This window comes from Alosa sapidissima, chromosome 11 (genome assembly GCF_018492685.1).
Source record: "Alosa sapidissima isolate fAloSap1 chromosome 11, fAloSap1.pri, whole genome shotgun sequence".
Classification (NCBI taxonomy): domain Eukaryota; kingdom Metazoa; phylum Chordata; class Actinopteri; order Clupeiformes; family Clupeidae; genus Alosa; species Alosa sapidissima.
Window position 1 is genome coordinate 32,994,962 of NC_055967.1, and position 25,881 is coordinate 33,020,842.

The 25,881-nt window shown below is 43.6% G+C and overlaps 1 protein-coding gene across 2 annotated transcripts in view; it reads left to right on the top strand.

The window, feature by feature from the left end:
- osbpl5 (oxysterol binding protein-like 5) overlaps nucleotides 1-25,423 on the top strand; it is a 45,873-nt gene extending 20,450 nt beyond the window's left edge. For both annotated transcript variants that reach the window (XM_042110348.1, XM_042110349.1), the window contains exons 4-22: nucleotides 929-1,015; nucleotides 1,319-1,420; nucleotides 1,783-1,986; nucleotides 2,238-2,322; nucleotides 3,150-3,312; nucleotides 10,050-10,257; nucleotides 11,310-11,494; nucleotides 11,908-11,989; nucleotides 12,895-12,993; nucleotides 15,147-15,243; nucleotides 15,339-15,437; nucleotides 15,803-15,900; nucleotides 18,612-18,701; nucleotides 18,910-19,046; nucleotides 19,178-19,357; nucleotides 19,699-19,831; nucleotides 20,166-20,280; nucleotides 22,182-22,284; nucleotides 23,483-25,423. In XM_042110348.1, coding sequence (XP_041966282.1) covers nucleotides 929-1,015; nucleotides 1,319-1,420; nucleotides 1,783-1,986; nucleotides 2,238-2,322; nucleotides 3,150-3,312; nucleotides 10,050-10,257; nucleotides 11,310-11,494; nucleotides 11,908-11,989; nucleotides 12,895-12,993; nucleotides 15,147-15,243; nucleotides 15,339-15,437; nucleotides 15,803-15,900; nucleotides 18,612-18,701; nucleotides 18,910-19,046; nucleotides 19,178-19,357; nucleotides 19,699-19,831; nucleotides 20,166-20,280; nucleotides 22,182-22,284; nucleotides 23,483-23,618 — 2,403 coding nt within the window. In that variant the 3' untranslated portion in view covers nucleotides 23,619-25,423. The remainder of the gene's footprint in view (nucleotides 1-928; nucleotides 1,016-1,318; nucleotides 1,421-1,782; nucleotides 1,987-2,237; nucleotides 2,323-3,149; nucleotides 3,313-10,049; nucleotides 10,258-11,309; nucleotides 11,495-11,907; nucleotides 11,990-12,894; nucleotides 12,994-15,146; nucleotides 15,244-15,338; nucleotides 15,438-15,802; nucleotides 15,901-18,611; nucleotides 18,702-18,909; nucleotides 19,047-19,177; nucleotides 19,358-19,698; nucleotides 19,832-20,165; nucleotides 20,281-22,181; nucleotides 22,285-23,482) is intronic.
- The last annotated feature ends 458 nt before the right edge of the window (nucleotides 25,424-25,881 follow it).

Below are 25,881 nucleotides of genomic sequence, written 5' to 3' on the forward strand. Positions count from 1 at the left end.
TCTCTCTATCCCTCTCTCTTTCTCTCTCTCTGCCCCCCTCCTCTACATCTCTGGCTGTTATACTATTCTTGTGTCGTTTTTTTAATATCCTAGAGCTTTGTGAAGTAAAAGTGAGTCTTTCAAACTGCTTCAAGCTGGTAAACAGAACTGTGTTTGCCAATAGTGGAGTCATATCAGGGTCAGAAACAGGAGGTGTGTGTGTGTGTGTGTGTGTGTGTTGTGGATATAATTGTCCCATGCTTTATGGGGCATATTTGACCGCCATCTGGTCACTGTGGCCCTGAGATCAGCCCTCTGGATGTGACAGAGAGTGACACCTGTTTCCCCACTCACTCTTCAGCCACTGCTCACACACTCCCACTGTCAACATCAAAACTGCGCTAGCCTTGACGTGGTTGGTGTGTTGCCTCCTAATGTGGTGGTTGTGTTTATCACTGTGCTTGAATGTCTGCAAGGAATGACATGCGTGGTGTGTGTGGTGTTCCTCTAGATTTTGTGAAGTAAAAGTGAGTCTTTCAAACTGCTTCAAGCTGGTAAACAGAACTGTGTTTGCCAATAGTGGAGTCATATCAGGGTCAGAAACAGGAGGTGTGTGTGTGTGTGTGTGTGTGCGTGTGTGTGTGCGTGTGTGTGTGCATGACTGACACACCCCTTTGAAAAACAGTACAGATCCTGGCTGAGTTTGTCTGTAAATGTAGCGGCTGGGCTCTTGCAAGTCCTGCAAAGGCACTCACTAAACGGTGGGGACCATGGCAGCACAAGAGGCCCTTCAGACACCGGTATTACTGTGACCTTTAGCTGACTGGACCATTAGCTTTAACTATTAGGTCACAGCTCTTCATGTGTGTCTAATTGTATGTGTTTGTGTGTACAGTATGTGTGTGTGACCTTACACCTTTCTCATTGTCCTCTACGTGTCCTCTGTCAGTTGGATCCCAGGGTGTTCGGAAGTGTGGAGGGGGACAATACCCCAGCGTCTCCAACGGAGAAGCTGGGCAGGAAGGAGTCCCTTAAGGTAACGATCGCCTGAAGCTTGTGGGTAGAGATGCACTGCATTATGGGAAAGAATGATAAACACGTCCACTCCGTACACTGTGCTCCATTCACTGGATTCCATTCTTCTACTTTGTAACACAACATGGAAGCTGTCTTGACAATTCTTCCTGTTTATGAGTCTTGAGTTATACATTAATGTGATTGTAAAGCTGATAGCATGGCAAGGCATTGTCACATATTGTCATGTTAGTAACGACAGCTCCACCTGGTGGTTGAAAGTGGAACTGTCTGTCAAATCTGACTGTTTTGTGTTCCTCTGCAGGTCCAGAAGAAGAATTACCGTCAGGAGAAGAAGAGGGCAGCCAAAGAGTTATGCAGTGCTCTCAAGGACCCCAGTGTGGTCATCATGTCCAACTGGGTGAAGGTAGTAAACAGTGTTTTTGTCAGATATATGTAACCATTTCCTGTGATTCAGCACATGGATTATTTACAATATAGTGCACTATGTTGGGAATGAGTGGATGTTCCAAACTCTTCCTAGTTTAGGGTTAGGTGGCACATACATGTGGTATATCAAGTAGGTGTCAAACAGTATTTTCCTCATCAGCCTCAATTCCCTGTCTCTCTATTGTCATTAACTATCCCTGTTTTTGGACTATAAAAAGCAATATTTGAAATGGAAACATAAAATCAACCCTCTGAACGAATGAAAGGTCAGTTCTTGCATTAATGACGTGAGAGGTGGTGGCCTTGGTTTCTGAGCTCTGCTCCGCCCTCTGCCTGCAGATCCGCGGCTCCCTGAAGAGCTGGACCAAGCTGTGGTGTGCGCTGAAGCCGGGCCTGCTGCTCATCTACAAGAGCCCCAGCATGGAGCACTGGGTGGGCACGGTGCTGCTCAGCTCCTGCAAGCTCATCGAGAGGCCCTCCAAGAAGGACGGCTTCTGCTTCAAACTCTACCACCCGCTCGACAAGTCCATCTGGACCATGAAGGTCAGTGAGCTGGGGACTGTGTGTGTGTGTGTGTGTGTCTGTGTGTGTAAGTGTATTATGAGTTTGTTACGTGTGTGAAGGAGTGTGGGTGAGCACACAAGTGAGTAAGGAAATAAATGAAAGACTTAGTGAATGTATGTATATGTGTGTGTGAGTGAGCTAGTGTGTTTGGAGGCAGGAATAGAAGTGTGTGTGCTGTCAGTGTTTTGACACAGCTCTGTGTGTGTGTGTGTGCGCCTCTGCCTCTGCAGGGTCCTAAAGGGGAGAATGTGGGCTCCATCACACAGCCTCTGCCCAGCAGTTACCTCATCTGCAGGGCTGCATCTGAATCAGACGGTGAGTCACCGTGTGTCTGTGTGTGTGTGTCTGTGTGTCTCTGTGTGTGTTGAGAGAGAGAGATGTTGATATAAAACTTGTTCGAAATAAAACTTTAGGCTACTGTGTTCTTCTGATAACGTGAGTGGAATGGATTTAATGTGGACGCGAACATAAAAAGATGCAGAGTGGCTAAATGTTACAGTGCAAGTTTTGCGGTGAAAATGTTCCGCCTTTTAAAATCAGTTGTAGCCTAATCCAAATAGCAGTTAAAACCATCAATTAGACAACAGAATCAGTAGGGTACCAATTTTGCTTCATTGTACCAGGCCTACTGTATGTCAAAAGCAGGCTCGGATGAAGCTGGGAAGGATTAAACACACGGTTTCAACACCGTGGTAATCAACCGTGATAATTATATTTCAAAAGAAAACGGTAATTGTTATCGTCAACATTTTTATCACGGTTTATCATTATACCGGTAATCGTTACATCCCTAGTTCTGGTATTGTTCACATAATTTCTTGAACAGCCATTCAAATATCTGTTATGGTCTTGTGGTTGTGGTTGTGGCACTTTAAGAAAACTCATTGGAACTGACTGTTCTCAGCTATTGCAAAAGACTGTGAAAGTTGAATATGTGAAAGTTGATTCAGTGGGTAAATAATGAACTGTGTGTGTGTGTGTGTGTTTGTGTGTTTTTTTTTTGTGTGTGTGCGTGCATGCGTGAGAGACCTCATTTCTGACCAAATATTAAATCTTTCCTATCCATTGTGTGTGTGTGAGAGAGACCTCATTTCTGACCAAATAGTAAATCTTTCCTATCCATTGTGTGTGTGTTGCTGCAGGTCGTGTGTGGATGGACGCTCTGGAGCTGGCCCTTAGCTGCTCCAGCCTGTACAAGCTGACGGCCAAGAGCTGTCGGGACGGAGACCTGAGCTCCTCCTCTGACTCCTCCCACATCCTCCAGCTCCTGCAGTCCCCTGTCCTCACAGAGCAAGCACTCCAGCAGTGAGTGTCTCTCTCTCTCTCTCACACTCACACTCACACTCACACTCACACACACACACACACACACACACACACACACACACAATAAACCAGAGTTTGAATCACGTAACACTGATATGTCTACATTTTCTCATGTACACATGCTTTGGGGTATTTCCTGCCTATTCACCAAGGTTTATACTAATGTCTACACTACATTCTACATTTCTGCATGGGAATGTATTTCTTTTCTTCGTCTTTATGATTAAAGCACTATCTGATTCTGATATATTGGACTATTGGCCTCTGCGGTAAATACACGGGTGCATTCAATGCACAGTCTTGCGTTGTATACACAATGCGGCTAACACACAGGAAATAACTATATTTTTCTTGCCACTGGAAGTGGGCTATGATGGGCAGCAATAGCAGAGTGGGTATTGGGAGAATTCCCGGTTGGCCTGTAACGTTTTGAGGCGGGGCTGATTACTGTGAGCTTAAAGTGAGATTGATATTGTTGAGGTGTATCTGTCTGTCTGTGTGTGCGTGTGGGTGTGTATACAGTGGGTCCCATTTAGAAGTGGCCACTTCATTCGCGCTTTCCGTGATTCACTCAGCTGCATGAAATGTATTACAGCTTTTTCACCACGAGGTGGCAGTTTAAGTCCACTGTAGCATTGCCGGTAAACAGGGCAGCGGACTGCATTCAGAGGCGTTGCAAGCGGCAGTGTGATTGTGATTTACTGTAAGCCATTGGTTTCCAAAGGAGATTTTATTTGGGTCGCCAGCATAGCCTAGTGATAATTTATCAGGGGTGGGTAGTAACGCCTTACAAGTAACGCACATGAGTTAAAAAAAGTATTTTTTATTTTTGAGGAACGGCAACTTTCCATATTCCTTTTTCAAAACGGTACTTCTACTCTTACTCAAGTACATTTTTGAGCTAGTAATCTACTCCGCTCCATTTTCTATTGCCTTTCGTTACAAGTACAAGTTTATTGGAGGAGAAAGTATCTCGAGTGAGAAAAGCGCACATCTCCCTTGGTGCACAGTGGCATGAGAGAAAAGAAACAGGGCTTGCATTGCTACGTTTCCCCACGATTATTAAAGTAATGGCTGGCCTATGTAGCCTACTACACGGAAGTAGATGTTCTATAGGAACGTCACGTATGTCCAACCTCTTACGTGTATGTGTCACTTTTAATATTCATTTCTTTACAAACCAAGACGGCGGATTCCTAAAGCACCCACACCATAAGTTTACCTAAATTAGCTATGTACCAAAAATTACATTTTACTCGAAGAGCTGTAAACAGTGTTGTAAGGCTGCGTGTACAAATCCGCTTGGAGCTCCAGTGGAATTTTGATTTGCCGACAAGAATTCCTGGGCTAACCGTTCATGTGCCTGAGAAAGGTTGGGAATAAGCACCCACCAGCCCAGCACTAACCTCCGAGCGTGGTAAACAAAATTGGATATTTCAGGCAGTAAAAGCCCCAGCTACTGAAAAATGTAAGGTTCATTTAGCAAATGTTATTTTTTGAAGTATTAAAAAACATCGTTGTTTTAAGAATTTTCGAACGAAATGGTAATTAGCACGTTTACGATATATATCTAACAGCTCAGTTAACACAATGATGTTTTGCCAGCTGCTGCATCTTCTGGTGAGACTGCCAGAGTAGCAACCAGATGAGAGGTATGACATGACACGGAAAGTAACTTTCGCCTATATTCATTTCTGGCCAGCATCATTGAACAATCACATTGGGCAAGGAAAGTAGGCCTACAACTTAATTTACAAGCAAAGCAAATGCACAGGAAATCGAACTCACAAGTTAGAAAAAACCTAGCATTTGTTTATGTAGCCTCAATGTTACAGGACATGACACCAGACGGTCGGCTGAGAAAACAGATAGCCTGCTCTGTCCAAGTGGATATGCTTAGCCTAAATATAGGTCTACCCATAGCATTGTTTTTAGGTTACATTGTCTGAATGGTGAAGTTATAACCAGACTTCAAAGCAGAAGAATATTGGGCAATATTGGTGGTTGCATGTTAGATGAAGTGAATTGGGTCGCGATAGTCTGTCATTTTTAAAAAGTGGGTCCCCAGAAAAAAAGTTGCAAGCTACACAGTGTACTGTGGCTGGAATTTAGTGCATGGGCGCCGCAGACAGTTTGCAACAACCCACATGCACCGAATTCAAGCCACAGTACACTGAAGACAGTAGAGCATGGTGGTGCACAATTCATGTTATGGGGATGTTTCTCATACTGTGGTGTTGGACCTATTTTTCGCACACCAAAAATAGATCATGGATCAGTTTCAATACATCAAAATATTTGAAGAGGTCATGTTGTCTTATGCTGAAGAGGAAATGCCTTTGAAATGGGTGTTTCAACAAGACAATGACCCAAAACACACCAGTAAGCAAAGTCTTGGTTCCAGACTAACAAGATTGATGTTATGGAGTGGCCAGCCCAATCCCCAGACCTCAATCCTATAAAAAACTTGTGGGGTGACATCAAAAATGCTGTTTCTGAGGCAAAACCCAGAAATGCAGAGGAATTGTGGAATGTAATTCAATCGTCCTGGGCTGGAATACCTGTTCACAGGTGCCAGTAGTTGGACTAGAAATAATGGTAATGCAACTAGATATTAGTGCAGTGATTCAAAGTAAAGCAAAATCTTGAGACATTTTTCAGTTTATACAGTAAATATTTGAGTTTGTAAAGAAAAATGCAACTACTATTTTTTTGAACAGCCTAACATTCTTTTTTCTTCACTTTCTGTATAGGTATAACACAAACTTGATCAATTTTGGTCATGTTTTGATTGGGAATTTAATGTGCAGTGTTCCCAATGCATTGATATTATGAAATTAGCAGCTATTCTAAGGATTTTGAAACGCACTGCTACTTTTTTAAAACGCACTGCTATTATTCTGCACATATCTGTATGTCAGACTATTGAGTCGTCGGAATAATGAGGTGTTGGAACAATGAGCAGCCCCCACTGAGGTGACTACCTCATCTAGGCTCACAGGTTGTTGAAGGGGAGCACCTCTGTCTAGCTAGCTAATAGAGCTCAATGATTCTATGCTTTCATGAGAAGGCTCTCTAAAGCAAGAATTTCCTAGTATTAGGGTACTCACATGAATGCCAACAATTCTGCTCGTTTCTAGGGATATCGGGAACCTAGCGAGTCCCTAACCTATAGTGTGCAAGCATGACAGGATAGATGTATGAAGCTAATTTGGAGTGCTTGAAACCAGGGAACGCCAGCTTACCTTTTCCGTGGCCAGCCCAAACTCTGACCCACTCGGTTGGATAGCCCCAGCTGCTATTAGTCCGTAGTTCAAGTTTTATTTAAAGGGTAGACATCCAAAGGAAAAATGAAATGAATAGGATCCACTGTCGAGATGTCCAACACGTACAATTCTACTCCAAAATGGTCCACACCAAACAAACGCTGTCGGTGTTGAATCCCGCGTCCGACTGCAATTAGGAAAACGGGCAAAGCAGCGTCCCCAGGTGTATGGAATGTGTAGGTGTTAGTGTGGTGTCTCAATGTCATGCACCTAACTTTCTAAAACTAGGCACACCTTTAGAAAATATGACCGCTACGTATGTTAATACTAACCCGAATGAAACCTGGCTGGCTCTTACCCAAGAACACCAGTGTCTGCAATGCCAGTTTGAGAACCACTGCCTCCACTCGCTGAAGGCTAATATGCTAAATTGGAAAGCTGATCAGCTGATTTTTTAACAGTATGTATGAGTGATATGGCCATGTCCACTTCCCTTGTCAGTGAAATGTTTTCATGCAGATGGCAGATAACAGGTAGGGTAATGTTCAGGAGTCACACAACGGATCATGCATGCGTGTTGTAGGGCATAGTTCACACATGTGTGTGAAAGTGCACTGAAATTTTGCATTAACTTAACAGCATTTATCCAATGTTGTTGTTGAAGTCACATTAAGTACGCACTGATAGGTCATGAAATGCCCCCCCCCCCCTTTGAAAATATTGAAGTGTACAGTATTTCATGAGTCATAAGGGGGAAGCACTTATTAAACAGATATGCAAATAAGAATGTTGATGACATCGGACATGGATTGCTTTGTCATAGCCTTTCAACGCATCATTACACTCTTGGCATCCTTGTTGCCTGTGATATAAAAATGGCAAACTGAAGCTGTACATTTGTGCCTGATAAACATTGAAAAGCAGTGTAAGGTTTTATCAATTGATGTAATTATTTGAGTTTGCCACTTCAGCTTTAGTAATATAAAAGGACAAAACATGTTAAGCAAACAGAAAAACAGTAATAAAGATAGATATCATTGCATGTTTCAGTGTGCTTCATTGATTTTAAAGCATTTCAAATACAATCTTGCAGAGGAAACATGCTCTAAATTGCCCTGTCACAGATTCTCTTATCAGAGACCTAGGCCTATATTTATTAGGTACAGGAGTCATCCATAACTTGTGTGTGTGTGTAGCTGTGTGTTTTAATGTTTCTAGTTTCCAGTTTCTGAGGTCAGTGATATTCTCCACTTGGCAACTCTTGCTAAGGCCCGCCCCCTTCCCGCCACTCCCTAATATCAACCTCTGTTCTGCCATCCCCCTCTCAAGCCTACGGGCCAATCGGTTTAGCCGCTGAATGTCATGTGACAGGCCAAGGAGCAGGAAGAGATGAAGAGAATGTGAACCCTACACCTCTCCTCAGACTGAGATGACAGCAGAGAGAGAGAGCCGAGCAGCACACACACACACACGCTCTCAAACACACACGCAGGCGCGCACACACAGACACACACACACACACACTCACACTCACACACACTCACTTTTACTCACGGCCAGTCACATACACCCTTGTGCTCACGCATGCAAATGTGAAATCGGCAAAAGACGTGAGGGGGGGAAAAAAGGAACCGCCGGTTGTGTTTCCTGGTCACACTGGTTTGCTGCTAGACAGAGTGCTTGGTCAGGAGAAAAGAGAAAAGGCAGAAGTAGTCTGTGTGAGGTTCCTGCTCTCCCGGTGGATCGGTTTCGTTCTTGCTGTTGTGTGTAAGGTAAGAGATTTACAAAGTGTGTGTGTGTGTATGTGTAAATTTGTGCTTCTCTGAGATCGTCAAGGCTTGTTCTTGCGATTTTTCTTATCCTCCCTCTGCCAGCAAATGGCAGGGAACACATGACACCTGTCTTCATTTAATGGTGTGTGTGTGTGTGTGTGTGTGTGTGTGTGTGTGTGTGTGTGTGTGTGTGTGTGTGTGTGTGTGTGTGTGTGTGTGTGTGTGTGTGTGTACGTACTGCAAATATGAGCCGTGCGAGACAGGGTGAATCGTGTGAGTGAACCACAAATGGGTAAGCAAGCGAGTGACTAACTGACTGACCGACTGATTGAGTAAGTACGCTAGAGAACAACTGAGAGGGTGACTGAATCGCTTGATTGATAAGTGAGAGAGTGAGTGAGTGAGTGTCAATACGTGTGGTACAGGGAAGAGTAGCAGGGAGGACACAAAGGCTGGCTGTTAGGGCAGGATTATAAATGGCCAATGATTAGAGGCACGCTGTGAGCGGTCAGCTGTCTGCTGGTTTTATCTCCCGGTGCTTGTGGGGTTTTTTCTTCGTCTGCCGCCTCCCACTGCTCTCTGCTTGTTTTTCCCTCTTCCTCGTTTTTGTCTCACCAGAACATTCTGTCGAGCAGAGACATGTGGATGTTTTCCTCGCTCTTATTTCCACATTTCTGTAGCAGATCATTTCTAGTCTCTTGTTACCGTTCCCATTTATTGTTTATCCTTACAGTACCTTACGGGTGGCTGTTGTCTTGGTTACGCCTTTGGTGACATTCACATCAGTGGTAGGTCAGGATGCACGCTGTTGCTTGGGCAACCAGGCTGGCCGAGCTTTTCTAAGCCTCCGCAGGCGTCCCTGAGGTCCTGATGGCCGGCGCTCCGGAGACCCTTCACACACTTCTACACACACACACTCCACACACACACACACACACACACTCCTACACTCCTACACACACACACAATCCTACACACACACACACACACACTCCTACACACACACAATCCTCAGGGCCTCCCCCTGCTGGTGGCTTGGCCATGAGTGACTCATCAGGCTCAAACAGCACTAAGGGCCGACACCATGCTCCTATGAAACTGTTGCTGTGTATTTGTTGCCAGGAGAGATGCCTAGTATTTTGAATAATCAAAAATGCATTTGCATGGTGATGACTGTAATTATAAATGCTTAAAGATGCAGTCAGTGATTGCGCAGGAAGTCACATTTGTTTATGTTGTTCATGTTCATATTTAAAATTATTAGCAGACGTTTTTGTCCAAAAAAACGTATATTATATTTTTGCCAAGGACCAAACGAAACACCAGAGAGGTAGCTCACCCCTCTGTGATCGCGGACTGCACCTTTAAATGAGTGGGAAAATTAGAAGAAGACTTTTTCTCAAGAGGTTAACAAAGAAAGCCATTGAAATACATATGGGACGTTATAATCACCGACACATTGTTTGTGTTTATGGTCAAGATTTCCTTATTCCTCTGCATAAACCCATTTACAGCAAGCCCTTCCTTTTCACCCATACATACAATTGATTCCATAATTCATTTAGGGCATTTTGTCTTGTCTTCCTGTGTCACAGAGGATTCCTTCCATAGCTAGTGACTCATACTGTATATGTTCTCTCTCTCTCTCTTTCTCTGTCTTTCTTTTTCTGTATAAAAGGTTGAATGACTCCATGCTGGAGAACCACATGGAGAATGATGGCTACTCAGACAAGTCGGAGAGGGAAGCCCATGAGGACTCTGACAACGCGGCCAATGAGAATGGGGGACGCGTGACGGAGGAGAGTGACATGGACCAATCGGATGACCTCTCGCCGTGTCTGCAGGCCACCACCTATGTAGAGCAGGGACAAGAGGAAATGGCTGAGGTGAGCTGGCCGAAGCCAACCTGTGATCTGTCCTCTTAAGCTGATGATAAATGGGGCAACTTTTTGAGCAATGTTGCTGGGCAATGTTCCTCATTATTGTGGTTCTGGCATTTTCTCATTGATATTGGGAAACAGTTTCTTTTCTGGAGAACCTTAATCATCAGTAGGCAAGTTGTCATGATCATCCAATCAGAATAAATGGAACTGGTTATGTGGTTGCCCAGCAACATTGCTCAAGAAGTTGCCCCATGCATTATCACCTTTAGAGTGACCCAGAGCCTGTTTGGTTCTGAAGTGACCAACCTGGATAGCTGCGTCTGCCTCAACATGCATTAACTCAAATCTGCGCTCTGTAGAGTTGAACTTGAGCACAAACCTGAGAGTGGATTGCTATGTAAATGTTTTGAAGTTCTGCTTTTACTTTGCTGTTTTTTTTTTTTTTTTGCTGTTTGGTGTATTTCTATGAAACTATCCACCATAATCTCAGAGCATTTGAAAGCCGATTTGATGGTAAACTAACCACTATCGTTCACCTAGCATAGCTATAAAGCATAGACGTAGCGAGTTGTTACCGAGAAAACCACCCATACAACTTTAAGAATGGCGAGCCGAGAACCGCGAAACATTACCTTGTCAGTGGATATAGCTCTTTGGAGATAGTGTTTGCCTGTTGTTAATCCTTCACCTCCACAACAAAAGGGAGCTCTACTGTTGGCAAAAATACCTAAACCTGCATAGTGTACCTTTAACATAATGATATGTGATGGAAATGTATACTGTATGAAACCCAGGCAAGCCATTCTGCGGACCATCATAAACATCCTTTAGGCTTAATAAAAAATGTTCTCCTAGAATGTCCAGTCTGCATTGTGATCTGAATTTAGTAAATGGCATATTTCATGTCCGACAAATCTTCTACAAATACCCCCTTATTTCCCAGCAAGACGTGTTGTGAAGATTTTTCCTAGAATTATTCTAAACATTCCTAGAGGCTCGGTTAATTGTTTCCTTCCCCCAACCTCCACCCACCTGTCCCCTGTCCTCTGTCTCAGGCTGGAGAGGCGTCCCAGGTGGAGACGGTGTCGGAGGAGAACAAGGGCCTGATCTGGACCCTGCTGAAGCAGCTGCGGCCGGGCATGGACCTGTCCAAGGTGGTGCTGCCCACCTTTATCCTGGAGCCGCGCTCCTTCCTGGACAAGCTCTCCGACTACTACTTCCACGCCGACCTGCTCTCCCAGTAAGCCTCTTCACCTCTGAGTGTGTGTGTGTGTGTGTGTGTGTGTGTGTGTGTGTGTGTGTGTGGTCAGTTTCAGCTATTATATTTAGATCTTGTCTTGTTATTTATCCAATCCAGATGAATTTGTTTGTGTGCCTGCAGTGTATTTGCTTTTTGATTTATCTCTGTACACCATAGATGTGTGCAATTTTTTTGTACAGAGACGAACATTTGCGGAAAATGTTTTCTCTGAATAGATATATTTGAACGAATTTGAGTAAACATTTGTCCAGTTCCCTGGTATGTTTGCAGATAACTAGCAGTTCAAACCTGAGTGTACATAACCATTGATGACTGTGCAAACTCAAGGCAAATGAAAAGATGTCGTCTGAAATATTGGGTGCGCACGCTGACGTGTGCTCCCATTCCCTCAGGGCCGCGCTGGAGGAGAACGCCTACTGCAGGATCAAGCAGGTCGTGCGCTGGTACCTGTCTGGTTTCTACAAGAAGCCCAAGGTAAGAATGTCCGAAAGCTTGGACACATCAGTTGCACTCCTCCACCAAATTCATCAACTGTAGCATATGGACCCTTTCAACAAGGTAAACAAAAACAATGCTTGAACGTTCTATTTGGGCCCCAATCGACTTCCTCTGCATTAAGATAACATATGGAATGTTAAAACGCAAGTCTTGTGGGGCCAACTATGATGCTGATAATGGAACTCTCTTGAAAGGGTCCATATCCTCACCTGTTCCACAGCTTTCTGAAACTAAACTGACTCCCGATTCATCGGATTACCTATACGCATAAAGCACCACCAGACAACAATGCTCTCTCTCTAAAGCAGCACTTGTATAAAGAGACTGGTTTATAAAGTCCTCTCAGAAATTGTGATGAGTGAAGAATTACTCAATGAAGAATGACTAGTATTGAACAGAGTTGGAATTCTGCATCAGAGTTGTGAGAGAGAGTTGAACCTAAATACAGTGAGAATATGTAGGTTGCCATGAAATCTACTGAAAGACATGTTTGACTCTTAGAGGCTACCACCGTGTACCGGTCCATCTCTATGGCCTGATTCTGCCTTTTTTCATTCAGGTCACGTGGTGACCATGCCTGTGGCAGGTGTCTGGCTCAGAGACACTCAGTGAATGCGACTTTGTGTGTTCAATTCAAACCGACCAGCCATTGAATAACTGACTGGTCGGACTGGTTTCTTGCTGCGTGTGTGGAGTGTGGCACACCTTAGTTACTTAAGCTATAACTCCATGGTTGAATGTGTGTGTGAGGAGAGGGTTCAGATGATTTTAGTGTATGGGAAAAGACTTACCTCCCTATGCAGTTACAGGTTTTGTTTGTACTACTGTGTACTGTATGTATACTTTACCTGGGTCTGTCTTGCTAATGTGTTGTTTTGTAGGGTTTGAAGAAGCCCTACAACCCCATCCTGGGGGAGACATTCCGCTGTTGTTGGCTCCACCCTGAGACGGACAGCTGCACATTCTACATAGCAGAGCAGGTGAGCTCACACTCCGCCCCTTTTCCCCACCATTCCCCACAACACATACACACACCTGCTCATCACACATACACACACCTGCTCATCACACATACACACACCTGCTCATGAACAAACCTCATTTTTCTTTTTCTTGCTCTGGCCATTAAATAGCCTTAGTTGCGGAAATGGCCTTACATTAAACAAACAAACAAATTTATTTTTCTTTTGGTAAGACAAATATGTGTTAGTTAGTTGAATTTGGTTACGGTGATGTTCAGTAATAGTGCAACAACATTTTTTGCATACTGAACTTTAATCTTAACAGATAATATCTAGGCCTACCTTTTGCATTGAGCTCAGTAAGCATCAAACCAGCTAATAGGCTAACTGAAATAACACCATGCCAATCTCTAGGTATGGTGAAGGGTATGTGATGTGCGGCTATTTTAATTCCAAAGGCCAAGGGATCATTTATCAGGAGGCATAGTATCCTGGATCCATCACTGTAAAATAAAATAAAATGATAATTCAAATTTGAATGAAAAAAAAGAATAGATCGCAGAATTATGTTTGTTAGTGGATCTGTGAAAGGTAAATAATAACCACCCCACATATACCATGTTAAGGGAGCTAAACACAAGAAAATGGAAAACCAACAACTAATGGCGTCAGTTGTTCAGATCAACAAGATTCTCTTTTAAATAGATTAAAAGATTGTAAACAATCCAGGCAAAGATTTACATACTTTATAACGTACCACTTTAAAGGTTCAGATGTAAATTTAAGTTACATGCTCTGCTCAAATATATTTATATATATGACATTAATAAATGAGTCAACCAGGGGCGTAGATTTGCGTGGGGACCGAAGGACGTGTCCACACCAATGTCAAATTACGACTGAAATGTCCCCACCAATATTCAGGTTGAAACGGGGAAAAAACCGCTCACATGCGCTACACAAAGAGTTAAATCATTTCTCACTTCAGTGTTGCGGATCATCTCGTACAGATCTTGTAATGTGCAGTAGCCTATAAGGGTAAATCGCGCTGATTTGAAGTTACCTATAATAACTACCAGTGAGCCGCAGACTCCAGCGCAGCATGCAGTGCTTCAGCTTTACTTCACTACAAGCATGAAGTGCGTCGCAGTGAGCCGCAGACTCCAGCGCAGCATGCAGCGCTTCAGCTTTACTTCACTACAAGCATGAAGTGCGTCCAAATTCACCCATTCTTCTCTGTTGAACTTCTCGAGAAGTAGGCTACTCATCACACATGTGTCACATGAAAGCCTTTTCTCAGCATTTAAACGGTGCTAGCTAGCCACTGTTTGCTGTGATAAACAGTTCGCGAGAAAAATTAAAAAAAAAATACTTCAAGAGATTTAATAATTATTTTCTGCGCCCATCTCCACATCCATTCGTCTCGGTGGAATATCGTAGGCCTACACACTCTTCACGCAACACATGACAAACCATATATCAGAATAAACAGCAGACCTTACCGAACACAAAGGTGTAATGCATTCCCGTGTATAGTTAGCTGTTCCAGAGTAATCCGGTTTTGAAATAAATTATAGCAAAATTCAACATGGTCTTTCGGCTGCATTTCTTAAAACTGAGCTGTGCTTACATCGCCTAGATATCTGTAAATATTAGAATCAGAGAATATACAGGCAGCTCATGGTTAAGAGTTTGTCAATGTAGCCTTAATGATTTCTTTTCACAAAATGCTAAGCATGCATGTATTTAAGTTTCTTAAAACTGAGCTGTGCTTAAATGGGCACGATTTCATAACAGACCAAATAGAAAATAAATGTAAAATATAGCCTACATATCTGTAGCCTATTAAAATCAGATTATGTAGGCTACACAGTGTAGTTGGGGGGGGGGGGGGGGGGGTGGTTTAGTGGGTAGTGTCCCCACCAAAGCTCAGACCAAACCTACGCCCTTGGACTACTATCCAAAATATATTTATATGCTGAGCTGATATTTGGCCGCACACATGTAGACCAAGATGAGCTAAGTTACATGTAGAATTCCAACATAACTAGCTCTCTCTCTCTCTTTCTCTCTTTCTCTTCTCTCTCTCTCTCTCTCTCTCTCTCTCTCTCTCTCTCTCTCTCTCTCTCTCTCTCTCTCTCTCTCTCTCTCTCTCTCTGTGCACTCCCCAGGTTTCTCATCATCCACCCATTTCAGCATTTTATGTGTCCAACAAAAAAGATGGCTTCTGCATCAGTGGAAGCATCCTTGCCAAGTCCAAGTTCTACGGTAAGATGAGTGGCCCTTCACGTCTGTTTTGCCCACTTCTTTGTTGTTCTTGTTGTGTAATAAGACCTGTTCAAATGTGCATCCTTGTTGTACAGGTAACTCTTTATCTGCGATACTGGACGGCAAGGCCAGGTTACTGCTGTTGTCCCGCGATGAGGAGTACGTCATAACAATGCCCTATGCTCACTGCAAAGGTACACATCATTAATACACTTCATTACTCACCACAATATGCTGATTTAGGTTTGATTTAATTGTATTTACATTGGAAAGATGCTAGAGCCACTCACAAAAGCCAGATAGAACTTTGGCTACATAGTGTAAAATTCAAAATCTACATCTGCCCATAGCAATGTTTTCTCAGGCTACACAAACACAGGTAGTTAGTCCCATGAAAAGGTAAAAGGGACGTGGTGGAACAACGAATCCAATAAATACTTTCCATTGATTTTCATAGTGCTATTCCATGGGACTGGCACATTTGCTTATATAATAAGTCATAAAGACAACTCTGTGACAGTGGTGGCTGACGATGCAAATCATTGCTGGCTTTTGGCAGGCATCCTGTATGGCACTATGACCTTGGAGCTGGGGGGCAAGATCACCATCGATTGTGAGAAAACCAAATGTTCTGCCGAGCTGGAGTTCAAACTCAAGGTAGGAGCCTTTTTGCTTGCTTTCAGTTCTGCACATCTCTCTGCAGGAGAGAGTAATAAGGTGTAGCCACAGCGTCGGTGCCTTAGGGGGCGCCAGGCCAGTGTACCCCCTCAACTGAGTTCTCTCCCTGACATAAAAAAAACATCTAAATATTATTACGGCTATGATTGAAATTAAATCCATATGGAACACTGATGTTGAACACTTAGCCTACTTAAAATGAAACATGACACGGACTGACACGTGTGTCTACTATGCTACTGTTGATTGTGTGCGCAAATTGAGTGATGAAGAGGGATTCTGCACACTCGGACACCGTTGCAGTGAGTGCCAGCGATACATTTACCACCACTCCTGCAACGCCAAATGAGCATAAATCTCGACCAGTAGGGTTTTTAGACACTGCTGCATAAGAACTTCAGTAACAGAACTCAAGAAAGATCTGGGAAGATAATGGAAAATATGTTTTTTTTGCGTTTCTGACCGCAGGATGACCCAAGCACCCAAGCTGAATGCATGAGCTGTTGATCTAAATAGCAGAAACCGTAAATAAAGGGCCAAACTGATGGTAAAGGTTGCTCCGCTCAATTTCGCTCCCTGCTCCACTTAAAAATCATCCCGCTCCAGTGAAATCGCTCCACGCTCGCTCCAATTTAAAAGAGGGAGAAATAATCTACTAGCAGACGAAATGTGTCTTCTTAGATTCCAAAATGAATCTTTACTCACTGAAACAGTGTCACCACATTGTTCTTGCTCTACATTGTTACTATATACTATACTATAGTATCTACTTGTTTTGTCAGTTTCCTTTCTAAAATATTTAGCGAACTCCATCCCCATCAATGAACTTACTATGGCCAATATCGTTGAAATTTAATGGTCTTGGTTTTATTACGAAGACATGAATTCTAGATGGATTTGGAGCCGTGGTGTGAGCGGTATCGGAGCGAAATTGGAGAGGAACAGAGTGGCCGCTCCGGCCTATAAATTAAAAAGCGCTCCGCGCTCCAACAAAACTCCATTCGCTCCGCTTCGCTAGTTTAGTGCTTTGGGTCATGTAGGCTACTTTAGTAGTGGAGATGGAATCGCCCTTTAGTGAGCGCAACACAGCTCGGGTCTTAACCTGCTTTATCCAGTGGAAGACATTATTGGATGCAGTGACAAAAAGCCTCATGGACCTAGCTGGGAAATGCGACAGTTGTGGAGTCGGCATTCAGCCTGTCGTTGCAAAACAGTAGCCTACTGTACATCTCCAAACTCAAAAACAGTAGACTAACAGTCAATAAAAGTGGACTGTCAGAGCAGCACAAAATACTAAAAGCCAGGCGGAGTGTCCTGTTCAACTTTGCACCACATTTGCTGCATACCTAGCCACTTTGTAAATGTGTTAGAGTTCTTCTGTATTTAAAAAAATAATTCATTTTAAGCTATCACATAGCCTACATGCAATGTTGCGATATTTTCAGTACAGGTATGTGCAATTTGCTTTTGAGCAGGATCTTACAAGAACATTTCAAAATGAATGGAAAGACACAGTGATGATGAGATTTTGCACTCAGCTGTAGCCTAGGTTAGTGATGAGTCTGTTATACAGTGATGGCCAAAAGTGTTGGCACCCATGCTAAAGTTGACTGAAAAGAGGAATATAAAATCATCTTTTGGAAATTGATCTTAATGCCTTAAGTGAAAAATGAGGAAATATCTAACCTTTAAGGACACCAATTTTCTTAGTGAATGAATAATGTATCATAAATAAATAAATGTTCTTCCTTAAAATACAATGGTCATAAGTATTGCCACCCCTATGTTAAATTCCCCTAGAGACAGGGAGATTTTTCTTTTTAAAGGCCAGTTATTTCACCATACCTAGAGATTGGCATGGTGTTATTTCAGTTAGCCTATTGGCTGGTTTGATGCTCATTGAGCTCAATGCAAATCAAACCAGCTAATAGGCTAACTGAAATAACACCATGCCAATCTCTAGGTATGGTGAAGGGTATGTGATGATGTGGGGCTATTTTAATTCCAAAGGCCAAGGTAACTTTATCAGGATGCACAGTATTCTGGATCCATGAAATAACTGGCCTTTAAAAATAAAAATCTGCCTGTCTCTATGGGAATTTAACATAGGGGTGGCAATACTTATGACCCCTGTATTTTAAGGAAGAACATTTATTTATTTATGATACATTATTCATTCACTAAGAAAATTGGTGTCCTTAAAGGTTAGATATTTCCTCATTTTTCACTTAAGGCATTAACATCAATTTCCAAAAGATGATTTTATATTCCTCTTTTCAGTCAACTTTAGCATGGGTGCCAACACTTTTGGCCATCACTGTAGCCTATTTACTTGTATTGTAGCCTACAGTATGCAACGCTATTCTATTAAATGCTATGTGCTAGTCTATTAAACGCTGGCTATGACGGCTATGTTCTTGCACTATTTTCCCCCATGATCATATTGTTTTGGTTATCCAAAAGGCTCGAAGGATGCTCTTTATTATATGGCAATTTTGGAAAAATAACTAATAAAAGTGAGGTGAGGTGCCCCCCTTGTCAGTGCTCATAGCCCCCCCCCCCCCACCCGTTGCTCTCTGGCGCCAACCCTGTGTAGCCATTGACTGTGTGTGTGTGTACAGTACACATTTATACACAGTTTATGGATGTAGCAGTAACACTCTCCACTTGGTCTTCCGTAACCTCCACAGCCTTTCCTGGGCGGCTCCAGCAGTGTGAATCAGATTTCTGGAAAGATCCGTATGGGAGATGACGTGATGGCCACAGTGGAGGGCCACTGGGTAAGTCTCCCTCCTCACTGAAGTCCGATTAAAACAATAAAATAAAATAAAGACTTCTCAATATATGTGATAAAAGACTTTGGATTTGTATTAGTCAGAATGTAGAAGGAAAATGTCATTGATTGATTGATTGATTGATTTGATTTGATTGATTGAAGTTGGTTAAGAAATCCATCCATGGTTTTGTGTGTGTGTGTGCTGTTGGCAGGACGGTGAGGTATTTGTGCAGGAGAAGAGGTCTAGCCAGCAGGAGGTGCTGTGGAGTCCTACCCCAGAGGTGCGCAGCCGCAGACTCAAGAGACACGTTGTCCAGCAGGACCAGCAGGGACCGTTCGAGTCCGAGAGGTACCACACTCACCGGACTTCATGATCAAACAAATTAAAGTTACTTGACCTAATGCTACTATATATATATATATATATATATATATATGCTTACATGATGTTTGTGTGTGTGTGTGTGTGTTCCCTAACAGGCTTTGGCAGCAAGTGACCAGCGCTATCGAGGACCGAGACCAGAACCGTGCCACGCAGGAGAAGTTTGTGTTGGAGGAGGCGCAGCGGCGGGAGGCCCGGGATCGAGGGGACGGAGCCTGGAACCCTCACCTCTTCAGCCTCAACCCAGACACCAGCGAGTGGCAGTACAAGCACATCGAGTATGTCTCACACACACACACACACACACACACACACACAGCTCTCAACACACGCAAGCCTCATGTTTAAGTTGTAAAACACATACTGAATTTCACCCATATTCTCACACACACACACACACACACACACACACACACACACATACACACACCTTTGATCGTCCTTGTGTAAACACATCCCCATTACCTTTCTGCCAACACATCTTTCACACATACCCATACACACCCCACACACACACAGAGTCAGAGCAGTCTCACACCTTTACACATTATAGTTCATAATTATGGCTGAAGAATAACATTTTTAAATGTATGTGTGTGCGTGTGTGTGTGTCATGCAGCACTAGACCCTGGGATGTGGACTCGTGCCTTCTGCAGTTTGAGAAAGACGGCGTCATCCAGACCAAGCAGAGGCAGCAGCAGCGGCGGCACAACGGCTACTCCTACAGCCGCAGCTGGGCCAGCAAGCAGAAGGTGGGGGCCCACAGCTCACACACACCGCTTCATCGGACCACACACTTTTCAGCCCAAGCTCAGTCAGACCTGAGACACACAGTCAGTCAGACCTGAGACACACACCATCCGACGTGTACTTTTCAGCCCAAGCTCAGTCAGACCTGAGTCATTTTAGAATCGGGACAAATTCCCAATCCGATTTTGTCGTTTCAGCAGGCTCACAATGTCCAAGTACAAGGCATAACAATCAGTGTTCCGGCTCTGTCCGATGCCATTAGATTTGTGCCACATCAGAAAAGGTTAATAATCAAATTTGTGTGTGTGTGTGTGTGTGTGTGTGTGTGTGTCACAGGCCCAAGTGAATGGCAAGCACAGGAAGTCAAGTAGCCAGCCCTCGAGCTGCAGCCAGAACACTGAGAGCAGCGGCTCCACTCCAGAGCCTCCGCATGAGTCATCAGACAATGAGGGTGAGGACACACACACACACACACACACACACACTCTCACACACACACACACACACATAAAGCGCTTTCAGACATAACACCGGAGGTTCTGCGTATGTTAAACGGTGGGGCCGTATATCTGAATGACATAACCGGTCATATGGAAGTCCGAATTTAGCCGGTTGTTCTACTACTCCCCCCCTAGCATTTCCTCCGGACATTATGTAAATGTGCTGTGTCTGAACGAAGCGTAGAACATGCGGTTAAAATTCACACCTAGTGAGAGGGCGTGTTGGTGACGTTTCTTTCGTGCGTCCATGTGGTTAGATCTGACTTAAATGCCAGTGTTATGATGGAGTGGCATAGTGCTGTCAAGAAAATCTCCGACCTGGAAAGATGCAGACATCACGGAGCTACTGTCCATGAGAGCAGACAGCATTGTGATAGAACACATGAAGGGAACGGCAAGAGACACGTTGTAGCCTACAACTGCATGGCAAGGCCAAATAAATAAAAAAAAAAACTGAATCATCATAAGCAGAAGGCGCTGAAAAGGCAGTAGCCTACAGCGACATCGTTGACGACAATAATAGGAGTATTCAATAAATTGTTAGCCAACACGGTCGGTTTTCTGTTCATTGATAGCCTTCTCAAGACCTCACTGCTGAGCTCGCTGATATTTGTTGAGCATAAATATGCCTAGAGAAAATGAAAACGAAGAAAACCCAACTTTGTTCCAAGCTCCTTACGTAAATGCAATAGACACACGGGGAGAGGATGCTTTTGGAAAAAATAAACCATGAAAAAACGAACCACTTCACCGTTATGTTAGTATTTTGTTTGTTGCTTAAAAACGTTGTACTGTATATGATGGCCTTGAAGTCTTGAGTTAGCCTACTGAATTGGCTCGTACCATAAAGTTCGTGCATGCTCTCTTTCTTCAACGGAAACCAGATTTGGGGTTCCATAGCCAAGTAATTCTGCTACATAACGTTGAAAACAGATACATTTGTTTATTCGAAGCACACATACAAATACTGTAGGTCGATTTCAAGTGCGCACTTACGTTACGTTACGTACTTTTATGTATTAGCCTACGCACAATAGATTTTTCTTCTTTAGCCTACATAATGCATACACTTTGTAAACAAACAGCAGCTTTGACAGCGGCTGCATATATTCTGCGTCATATCTCGCATCTTGTGAACTCTACAAGCCCCCACCCCTCACTCGACAACCACACGGAGATTCTCTAATGTGCGTGTATGTTGTTCACACACAGGTCCGTATAAGGTCAGTATAAGGTCCGCAGGTTAGCATCATATCTGAATCATCCAAAGGGTAGGACCTCCGTTTGACAAACCTCCGCATATACTCCGGAGGTTATATCTGAAAGTGTTTACAGGCTCCACAGACACACACACACACACACACACACACACCAGTGGGACACAGGAAATGGGGAAAGGCCCAGAGTGAATGCGAGGGTGTATAGGAGGATAGGAGACTATGCTACATAAGAAAACATTTTATAAGTAGGCAAATATAATTATTACTGTAGTTGAGTTACTACTATAAGTGTGATTGCATGTTAATGGGAGAGTCTAATACTAGATCCTCTGTTTTGTGTAGTGTGAACATAAACTTGGCCAATAACAACCTGTCTGGCCTTGGTAGAATGTTGACATGGTCATCTTTTGCTTGTATGCAAGTAGTGATCTCTAAGTCTGTGTCTTACCACAACCATTGATCCATTTCACAGACTTAGTATATAGTTCCTCTGTCCATGCATCAAATCCTGATAGGAATGAAACTCACAGAACCAGCAGTCAGTGGCGCTGATGCATTAGTGTAGTGGGGACCTCCAAGAGCTTTTTAGTGGGTAGGTTGTGAATGTGACGCCCTCTACCTCTCTCTCCCAGGCTACCCGACTCAGTGCACTCGCTGCAACCAGCAGGGGAAGGACATAGCCCAGATCGAGTCCTCTGTAGCCTCCATCCAGAAGACCCAGCAGGACATTCAGAGGTAAGCATGTCCACTCTTCCCACTCTCTCATACCATTGCAGGGAGTCCACTTTCTGACTCCCTGTCCTATTAAAACTCCTTCAAATGTGGAGGGTGCCAAACCTGCAGCCTGACCGCAGTGCCAAAGAGCATGGTATGGCAGTTAAAGCGCATACTCGACTGTGTTGACGGCACTCCATCAGTGGTACTATTTTAGGCCATTGTGCAATGTACTCAGAGTTTATGAATATCTATACCATGGTGAGCATGGGTACTGTACAGTAGTTAAAGGGACACCAGGCAACGTTTTCGTGTTAATTACTCATCTTCGTAAGTCGGTATATGGTTAAATGACTCATTACAGGGCGAATGAAGACTCTCTCGCCCGCCCCTACTGCCTGTAGGAAGAATATCCCGCTTGCAAGTTCAGTGTATCGTACCCACCGACCGAAGCAGGATCAGTTTACATCCTGCATCCACAGCACAGAGGCAGGCTAACGAAACGCTAGCGATTGTTGCAAACGTGTGTATAATGGCAGAGCCGGTAGCCTGGCGAGCCAAACCCACATTAAAATGTAGCGTCTGGGCACTCACCGTTCGCAGTGCTCAGTCCGAGGGGCGGGATAATCAGTTGTCTTTCAAATTCCCTCTGCACGCAATAGGACAGCGGCAGCGCTATGAGTCCCATGCGTTTCCCACCAGCGGAGCTAGTTGGCTAGTTCAAACGTTTGCCAACATAATAAAAGCTTAACTCGTGTCACACTGTTCGTCAGCAGCAACATCCATCTTATTTGTTTTCAAGTAACAGGGAATTCAAGCCAAACCGTTGCAACTCTGCCATCAATCATTATGTTAAGCCCACCTAACGACTCCATACACGATTTCAATGGCCTGATTAAGTTTTGATTTCTGGAGCTCACAAGCCAACGGAGAGTTGCTAGACTAGCCCTGGCAGCAAATGTAATTTGCTGCCACTAGGGGCGCGTCTAGATTTCTAGGCTACAGAGCCGGCGAAGAAGCAGCGAAAATCCTTGACGGAAGATGCAAAGAAAAGGAAAAGAGCTTCCGACCGAGCGAGGGGAAGTTTCGTAGAGAAAAAGCATCAGGCTTGCCTGGTGTCCCTTTAAAAAAACTCAAACTGATGTGCTGTACAAAGACTGAAAGGTAATGTAGTTTAGTGCAAGGCCCAGTACACTGACTACCTGTGTCTTTCTGACAGGAACCTGCAATCCCTGAGCCGCCAGCTGACCCAGCGACGAGCTGCGGAGGAGAGTGTGGCCCTGAGTGGACGCCACTGGCTCATCCTCTGCATGCTCCTGGTCTTCCAGCTGCTCATCAACTACGTCTACACTTGAGTCGCCTGCTCTCACACATGCGCTCACTCTCTCTCTCTCTCTCACCACCCCCACCCTCTGGAGGCCAGAGGTCAGGGGTCACAGGCCACGCAGCCCTCCCGGTGCCTAGCAATAAACACAGCCAAACCCCCAACCCCACCTGACCCCATCCTCCAGTCTGCAGACAGAAACTGGTCCAGAACGGCTGCCTCACCCTCACTGCCACCACGGTCATCCACTCAAGGTCATCCACTCAAGGTCATCCACAACTCACCCACCCCCCACCGCCGCCCTTCCAGTGAAGCTCATCACCGTGGCAACAAGCACTTCAGAGGAAATGACTCTGTGTTAAAGCTAAAGAATGAACTTCAAGAGCTGGACGACCTCAATGTCTGATGATCATTTTTATCCAAGCACATAGATGTGAGGGGGGGACTCTCATTTCCTTGTGCGCGTGTATTAAATAGTACGTTTTTATTATTATTTTAATATTATTTTTTAAACCCTGATGTTCTGTGTGTAGATAGATGTGAATCTCCCTCTGCTGTCCCCTTTTCCTGTATTTTGGCCTTATTGCTGAAACCAAATGGAAGATGATGTCCATTTGTGGAGATCAGCAAAATAAGCAAACAAACAAAAAAACAAACAAAAAAAAAGAATAGTGCAATTCAGTGTCTTTCTGTACATGCACAGTACACTCACTAAACAAACAACAAATACCAAAATAGTGTTTGTTTTTTCTAAATGAAAAAAAAAAAAGAGTACATGTTTACATTGCTTGTTTTTTATATAAAACACAAAGACGTTTGGTGACTGTGAGCAAGGAAGAGAGATGTTAGCATTTCCTCTCGTCTCTCTTCATCGCTCCTGAGATGAAAGATGTTAGTAAAGGAAAAGGTGAAGTGAAGACCCAGAGTTGAGACCCCTTAACCCACATGTCTTACTCTTAACCTGATGATACGCAAGGCAACGCTCTGCGCCATGATGGTGAGCGGTGTCCCTGCGTGCTATTGGTCGGACACATTCCCATTGGTCTATGCCAACAATTCTTGGCTCAACTTAAATCATCAGCAGATAAATTGTCATAATCATCCAACCAGAACACACAAAAAACAGTTATGTGGTTGCCCAGCAACATTGCTCAATAAGTTGCCCCATGTATCATCAACTTTAGAGAGGTGTAAGACTGATTCTGCTTTGGGTGATGCTAATTAACAGAGGGGAGAATCTGAAAGAAGTGTTGTACCTCTGCCACTAAGTGCCATCAAGCTTTAAAGGATGTTCTGGGGTTACGAAAACAGTGGCTACTATGAATGATTGAATTCACCAATGTGTTAGGCCTGTTGTCCAAGAAGATAAGCAAAGTAGTCAACCGGTACACAAGTCTGTAAAGTAGAAAGATAATCAAATATGTATATATTTGTCCAAATGTCCACCTGGTATGTTTCACTTGACAAAAAAAAAAAAAAATCAAGAATGTATTTATTGATTTTCCTAATCACACTGTGTTTAGAGAATTCATATGTATGTATGGTTAATGCCAACACACGCTTACAATGAGCAATATGTATGAAGGAAACAGGTATGGCTGTTCATCAAACCTAGCTGTGTGAAAGAGCACATCGTAGAAGAGATGTTCAGACTGAATGATGCCGACTCAATTGTATTTTATGAATTTTCTTTGTTTTAATTTTCTTCCATTTTTTTTTTTATCTCTGTCCAAAAACACTTGTAACAACAAATAATGAGCGGAATGAATTCACTGTTTTGTGATATGTATCACATCCCACAGCACTACAGTAAAATTTTACATTTTGATTCAAATATTTTTCCTGTCGTCTCTTACTTTTTTTTTTGATGCTTATAGATTTGTCCCTTGCAAGTGTATTACTGTAGTAATGTCCCTTGCAAGTGTATTACTGTAGTAATGTCCCTTGCAAGTGTATTACTGTAGTAATGTTGGCTCTAGATATTTGTGGAAGTCCCCTTCCCTCCACCAGAGTGCGCTAGTGTGTTAAAAGAACATTGGAATGCCAGGCTCTGTAGCCTGTCTCTGACAGCCATGATGGCTACCTGCCCCCTCTGGCACGGTACAGTCATCTTGGTACTCATTATGACCGCCGCGCAGCGAAGCGGCGGTCATATAGGTTTAGTCAGTTTTTTTTTTTTTTTTTTTTTTTTTTTTTTTTCGCATGCCCAAATTTCCGTCAATGATTCCTGGGACACTGAAAGACCGGGGTACACGAAACTTGGTGGGCATGTAACCCCACATGGATAGCATGGA